Raw genomic sequence first — 7,734 nt, 5'->3', positions numbered from 1 at the left:
CGTTATTACTCTGTACGTATTAGAATATTATTAAGCATTCTTTACAAACGAACATCACAACATATTTCGGTATTTTTCCCTGTACAAATGAGCACCGGAAGTCGGACAGCCGCCATCTTGCTACTCCCAATCCCAAAACCAGTTGCCTGCTAAAACGGAAAAATCGCCATCTTACTACACCGGACAGTTGCCAGTACTTGAAATAAAACACAAATCACTTTTTAGAGGACATTTTTTAATACAGTTACCTCGAGTAAAATTAGTTTTACCGGAATAAAAGTTACAATTTTGGCGTTTATATCGCTAGGTCTGTAAGAACGGGTGTACAAAGATGGAGGGCGGTGCTGGTGGCTGGGGAGGCGCATGCGCAGTGAGAGTCCATGCTGAGCTGGAGACTGACAGATGTCTGGAAGTTCTTGCTCGGGGAGCCGGTGTCTTGCCGAATAAGTTCCTTCGGCGGATAGGATCCCCCCTGTACTGCGATGGAGCTGAATGGGGGGATGGTGGACTGTCACTGTCACCTGTCTGCTGCAGAATTTAATCAGGTGAGAGTCCTATTCATTGCTCTCTCCTTCCATGCTTCTGTAATGTGCAGTTATCACAGTAACACAGCTCTTCCCCTGGGGTGTATGGGGCTGACAATTCCAAATTGATTGAATCATTGCTGGCCCGGCCAATCATGTGATCAGCTGACTTTTATTTTCCAATGACAATATTTAAATATGCGGTTTTTCTGGTGCCAACATGGCAGCATACAGAGCGATCTGCCCCATGTATCCTGCCATGGATTGCAGCCAGGACAGGAATATTACAGGTATGTATGAGAGCATTATTATATTATGCAGGATTTATATAGTGCCAACAGTTTACGCAGCGATTTACAATGTAGATGGGGGGACAGTACAATTATAATACAGTTCAATAAAGAAGGAATAGGAGGAGGCAAATTCCTTGTTATCTACAACCTGGGAGTAGACGTTCTCCACCTTACCGCAGAGGAACCCCTGAAATAATCTCCAGGTCTCAGGGAACCCCCCGCTAAACATTATTATATCTACAGTGTAAGGCATATGAGTGTGATCAGATCTTTACAGATAATAATAAGGGAAACAATATGGATTGTGACACACCTGTTTGAGTATTTGACACCCAGAAAAGAGTACCCTTATCTATCCAACCAAATTATTTTTAGTAGCAATCATGGGATGAAAAGAATAATAGTAATGGCCAGAAAAGAGACGCCGACAGTGAAAATTGTAGTGTCCCTTTAAATTGGAGGTCAGTGGGAAGAATGTCCCCTTATATTGGGGGTCAGTGGGAAGAATGTCCCCTTACATTGGGGGTCAGTGGGAAGAATGTGCCCTTACATTGGGGGTCAGTGGGAAGAATGTCCCCCTACATGGGGGGGTCAGTGGGAAGAATATCCCCCTACATGGGGGGTCAGTGGGAAGAATATCCCCTTACATTGGGGGTCAGTGGGAAGAATGTCCCCCTACATGGGGGGTCAGTGGGAAGAATGTCCCCCTACATGGGGGGTCAGTGGGAAGAATGTCCCCTTACATTGATGGTCAGTGGGAAGAATGTCCCCATACGTTGGGGGGCAGTGTGAAGAATGTCCCCATACGTTGGGGGGCAGTGGGAAGAATGTCCCCCTACATTCATGGTCAGTGGGAAGAATGTCCCCCTACATTGATGGTCAGTGGGAAGAATGTCCCCCTACATTGGGGGTCAGTGGGAAGAATGTACCCTTACATTGGGGGTCAGTGGGAAGAATGTACCCTTACATTGGGGGTCAGTGGGTAGAATGTCCCCCCTACATTCATGGTCAGTGGGAAGAATGTCCCCCTACATTGATGGTCAGTGGGAAGAATGTCCCCCTACATTGGGGGTCAGTGGGAAGAATGTACCCTTACATTGGGGGTCAGTGGGAAGAATGTACCCTTACATTGGGGGTCAGTGGGTAGAATGTCCCCCCTACATTCATGGTCAGTGGGAAGAATGTCCCCCTACATTCATGGTCAGTGGGAAGAATGTCCCCCTGCATTAGGGGTCAGTGGGAGGAATGTCCCCCTGCATTGGGGGTCAGTGGGAAGAATGTCCCCTTACATTGATGGTCAGTGGGAAGAATGTCCCCTTACATTGATGGTCAGTGGGAAGAATGTCCCCTTACATTGATGGTCAGTGGGAAGAATGTCCCCTTACATTGATGGTCAGTGGGAAGAATGTCCCCTTACATTGATGGTCAGCGGGAGGAATGTCCCCCTACATTGGGGGTCAGTGGGAAGAATGTCCCCTTATATTGGTGGTCAGTGGGAAGAATGTCCCCTTACATTGGTGGTCAGTGGGAAGAATGTCCCTCTACATTGGGGGTCAGTGGGAAGAATGTCTCTCTACATTGGGGGTCAGTGGGAAGAATGTCCCCCTACATTGGGGGTCAGTGGGAAGAATGTCCCCTACATTGGGGGTCAGTGGGAAGAATGTCCCCTTACATTGATGGTCAGTGGGAAGAATGTCCCCTTACATTGATGGTCAGTGGGAAGAATATCCCCCTACATTGGGGGTCAGTGGGAAGAATGTCCCCCTACATTGGGGGTCAGTGGAAAGAATGTCCCCTTACATTGATGGTCAGGGGGAAGAATGTCCCCTTACATTGATGGTCAGTGGGAAGAATGTCCCCCTACATTGGGGGTCAGTGGGAAGAATGTCCCCCTACATTGGGGGTCAGTGGGAAGAATGTCCCCCTACATTGGGGGTCAGTGGGAAGAATGTCCCCCTACATTGGGGGTCAGTGGGAAGAATGTCCCCCTACATTGGGGGTCAGTGGGAAGAATGTCCCCCTACATTGGTGATCAGTGGGAAGAATGTCCCTCTACGTTGGGGGTCAGTGGGAAGAATGTTGGACTTCAAACTGTTCTCTGCTGAAAACGGGTCACAGGAGTGCAAAACGAATTGCACTCTTGTGACCCAGTGGAGAAGCCCAGCCAAACGAGCCCAGGCTGAACTTCTCCTTTAAAGACACTGTGATGTATTGGGAAATTTTTGGGAAAAGTAAAGGTGAACTAATCCTTTAGCCCTGGTTCACACTGAATGTGACTTTGAAATGATGCTACTTCACTTAAAGTAGTACGGTTTCAATGCCACAGGTCAGTGCAATTTCAGTCTTGCCTGACATCTGTGCGACTTCATACAGAGATGGCTATACAAGTCTTAAATCGCAAAAAATAGTGCAGGAATCTTTTTTTTTCAAAATCAATGCAGCACCACAAAGTCTGAGTCGCACCGCTTTGAACGGTTCCATTGTTGACAATAGGGTGCGACTTGTCAAGGAATTTGGAACTGTCAAATTGCATGACAAGTAACATCGGTGTTGGGGCTTAGAGTTTACAATAGAAGCAGTGAAGTCAAAGGAAAACTCCAGGCAATTTATTTTTACCTGTGCAGTAGGACTGTGCCCGCACTGCACGGGTTAGCCGCTCGTTTTGTACTAGGGGAGTGGACAGCGGAGATATACTGTACTTCCCTGACCCGCCGATCCTCCCCGCACAAGACCAGTCTCTGCGGCTCCTAGAATAGTCCACCGCTGCACTGTGGGGGAGCACGTTTTTTTGGAGGATTGGCAGATCAGGTGAGTATAAATTTTCTGCTGACCCCTAGAAAAAACAAGCGGACCCATGCAATGCGGGCACAGGCCCACTGCATGGGGAAAAGAAATTTGCCCAAAGTTTAAGTCTCAGCACTCTGCTCTCTACCCCTCTTCCTGGGCACCTGCTCTGTGTTTACATTATAGATTAGAAGGCTGTCATGCTGAAAAGTCACTGCTGGGAGATACAGAGTGAGCTGAGTTGCCTAAATAAAAGTGAAAGTGTTTACCTCTGTAAACTTTGAGAAATAATTACTTCTCAGTGCCTGCAGCTACAGGGTTCAGTTTTAGGTGCTTTTACTGCTTTTTCAAGATTCGTAAATCTTTGAATATCCATGACGGTGGATTGTGAAATATTGCACCCTACCCTGATTATTTTTGTCTCTTTTTCCCCTCTGCAATTCTGACAGGTAAGAACTTTCAGCTTTTTGCTCCTGGTGCCAATTCATAACATACCAACGTCTTTAAAATTTCTACAATTTGTGTGTGCATCTATTCATTTATTGCTCCTTTACATTGCAGGACATCGATAACATTTTGCAAGAAGCAAGAACAGTAAGTATTGTTTTATTTTCTTTACACATATAACTGCTAAAACCTATTGCTTAGCAACTTTACTTAGATTTTGGACCGCTGTTATCCATTTTTAGTAGTGGTACAAAAAAACTTCGGCCCGCCGAAACATATCGGCTAAAAACGTTGTTTTCGGCATGCGGCTGAAAGAAGAAAAGGTGCTGATAATGGCACCTAAAAGGGGGCGGGGTCTGCCTCGGGTGCCACACATTGTAGGGGTGTCTGGCTGCTCAGTCAGTCTTCTCCACCCTCCTCCTCTCCTCGTGCAGAGCGACGATCTCCCTCTGTCACGGAGCTGAATTGTCCGGGCAGCTGCAGTAACAATGTCCTGTCTCCTGTGATAATCGGCACACTGATCCAATGCCGGGAGATTGAATCAGTGTGATGTATCACCGGGAAATTCAAATCCAGCTCCGTAACACAGAGGGAGATCGCCACTTCGATTCGGGCACTGGTGAGGCTGCATCTGACGGGCACTGGTGAGGCTGCGTCTGACGGTCACTGGTGGGGCTGCATCTGACGGTCACTGGTGGGGCTGCATCTGACGGTCACTGGTGGGGCTGCATCTGGCGGGCACTGGTGGGGCTGCATCTGACGGGCACTGGTGGGGCTGCATCTGACGGGCACTGGTGGGGCTGCATCTGACGGGCACTGGTGGGGCTGCATCTGACGGGCACTGGTGGGGCTGCATCTGACGGGCACTGGTGAGGCTGCATCTGGCGGGCACTGGTGAGGCTGCATCTGGCGGGCACTGGTGAGGCTGCATTGATCTTTTGTATCATGTCTGCAGTCTCTGGCCATCTCCTGTATCATGTATGCTAGAGGTGCACCAAATGGAAATTTTGCTAATACTATTAGCAGTATGTTTAAGTTTAAGTAAGTTATTGCAGATGTGATGCAAGAGATGGTTAGACTGAGGACACGATACAAGAGATGTTTAGAGACTGCAGACTGCATTTTTCTTGAGCTTTTCTTGCACTAAAGGTGCCAATAATGGCCAACAATAAATTCTTATTAATTTAAATTGATGATAATTAAAAAGTCGAATATAATACAATTTATATATAAAAATATAAATATTTTTTAAAAACTGTCATTTTCGGTTTCAGACTTGGCTAAGTGCATCCTGCATTTTCGGTTTCTGTTTCGGCACCAAAATTTCCATTCGGTGCACCCTTAATTTTTAGCCATTTGACTAATTGTTAGTTTGGTAGAAATGATCACAGCAGAGAAAGGTCTTATTTACACTTGTGGTTCGGGAGGGCAGTAAAAATACGTATTATAGCCACATTTTTACAGCCCTCCCAACCATTCCCCCTTAAACAAAAACAAAAGAAGTAGCCAGGGATCTACACATGCTGCAGTTGTGATGGCAAGAATTAAACCCTCTGGCAGGTTCGTTGAGCAGTACCTCCTGTTGAGCATGGCCCATTTAATGGGGCCACCCTGCAACCATGTGCAGTGCATAGGATTGTGTTGTGGGCTTTAAAGGGTTAAAACAGATGGCGAGGAGGCAAGATAATGCCTCCGCTGTGGATCGTTCCTCTGAGGGCTGCTGCATGTATAGAGAAGCCATAAAGGAAAAGATTATACAGTGGCTAGTAAAGCTGTCTTGGTGTACTGGAGACATGAGCTAATTTACTTCCAGTTCACTATGGGGTAGAGCATGTTCAATTCCATAATGCATTTCCATTTATCTTAGTCTTTTAAAAAGTGAATGAGGTGAGAAAAAATAAAAATTCACTTAGCAAAAATACCCAGTCATACGAATGTAAAAGGATTTTTGCTGACACATGATTGGATGATTCAAATCAGCCCAGCTTCACCTTGTTTGCTAAGCTGGGGACATTTTCTTTTTGCAAAGGGAATTTTCACTTAGCTTAGTGAATGAGGTGAAGCTGTACTGACTTTCATTATCCAATTATGCTAACATAAGAAAATATATATATATATATATATATATATATATATATATATATATATATATATATATATATATATATATATATATATATATATATATATATATACATACACACACACACAGTGGGGACGGAAAGTATTCAGACCCCCTTAAATTTTTCACTCTGTTATGTTGCAGCCATTTGCTAAAATCATTTAAGTTCCTTTTTTTCCTCGTTAATGTACACACAGCACCCTATATTGACAGAAAAATACAGAATTGTTGACATTTTTGCAGATTTATTAAAAAAGAAAAACTGAAATATCACATGGTCCTAAGTATTCAGACCCTTTGCTGTGACACTCATATATTTAACTCAGGTGCTGTCCATTTCTTCTGATCATCCTTGAGATGGTTCTACACTTTCATTTGAGTCCAGCTGTGTTTGATTATATTGATTGGACTTGATTAGAAAAGCCACACACCTGTCTATATAAGACCTTACAGCTCACGGTGCATGTCAGTGCAAATGAGAATCATGAGGTCAAAGGAACTGCCTGAAGAGCTCAGAGACAGAATTGTGGCAAGGCACAGATCTGGCCAAGGTTACAAAAATTTCTGCTGCACTTAAGGTTCCTAAGAGCACAGTGGCCTCCATAATCCTTAAATGGAAGACATTTGGGACGACCAGAACCCTTCCTAGAGCTGGCTGTCCGGCCAAACTGAGCTATTGGGGGAGTAGAGCCTTGGTGAGAGAGGTAAAGAAGAACCCAAAGATCACTGTGGCTGAGCTCCAGAGATGCAGTCGGGAGATGGGAGAAAGTTGTAGAAAGTCAACGATCACTGCAGCCCTCCACCAATCGGGGCTTTATGGCAGAGTGGCCCAACGGAAGCCTCTCCTCAGTGCAAGACACATGAAAGCCCGCATGGAATTTGCTAAAAAAACACCTGAAGGACTCCAAGATGGTGAGAAATAAGATTCTTTGGTCTGATGAGACCAAGATAGAACTTTTTGGCCTTAATTCTAAGTGGTATGTGTGGAGAGAACCAGGCACTGCTCATAACCTGTCCAATACAGTCCCAACAGTGAAGCATGGTGGTGGCAGCATCATGCTGTGGGGGTGTTTTTCAGTTGCAGGGACAGGACGACTGGTTGCAATCGAGGGAAAGATGAATGCGGCCAAGTACAGGGTTATCCTGAATGAAAACCTTCTCCAGAGTGCTCAGGACCTCAGACTGGGCCAAAGGTTTACCTTCCAACAAGACAATGACCCTAAGCACACAGCTAAAATAACGAAGGAGTGACTTCACAACAACTCCGTGACCGTTCTTAAATGGCCCAGCCAGAGCCCTGACTTAAACCCAATTGAGCATCTCTGGAGAGACCTAAAAATGGCTGTCCACCAACGTTTACCATCCAACCTGACAGAACTGGAGAGGATCTGCAAGGAGGAATGGCAGAGGATCCCCAAATCCAGGTGTGAAAAACTTGTTGCATCTTTCCCAAAAAGACTCATGGCTGTATTAGATCAAAAGGGTGCTTCTACTAAATACTGAGCAAAGGGTCTGAATACTTCAGACCATGTGATTATTTCAGTTTTTCTTTTTTAATAAATCT

At 45.4% G+C, this 7,734-nt stretch overlaps 1 protein-coding gene across 3 annotated transcripts in view; it reads left to right on the top strand.

The window, feature by feature from the left end:
- The first annotated feature begins 345 nt into the window (after positions 1–345).
- Positions 346–7,734, top strand: part of LOC141140876 (putative deoxyribonuclease tatdn3-B) — a 32,561-nt gene continuing 25,172 nt past the window's right edge. For 2 of the 3 annotated variants that reach the window (XM_073628406.1, XM_073628404.1), the window contains exons 1-2: positions 346–545; positions 4,163–4,195. In XM_073628406.1, coding sequence (XP_073484507.1) covers positions 483–545; positions 4,163–4,195 — 96 coding nt within the window. In that variant the 5' untranslated portion in view covers positions 346–482. The remainder of the gene's footprint in view (positions 546–4,162; positions 4,196–7,734) is intronic. The other variant, XM_073628405.1, reaches the window with a different exon arrangement.

Source organism: Aquarana catesbeiana, linkage group LG04 (assembly GCF_042186555.1).
Source record: "Aquarana catesbeiana isolate 2022-GZ linkage group LG04, ASM4218655v1, whole genome shotgun sequence".
NCBI classification, from domain to species: Eukaryota; Metazoa; Chordata; class Amphibia; order Anura; family Ranidae; genus Aquarana; species Aquarana catesbeiana.
This window is presented reverse-complemented; position numbering and strand designations above follow the sequence as displayed.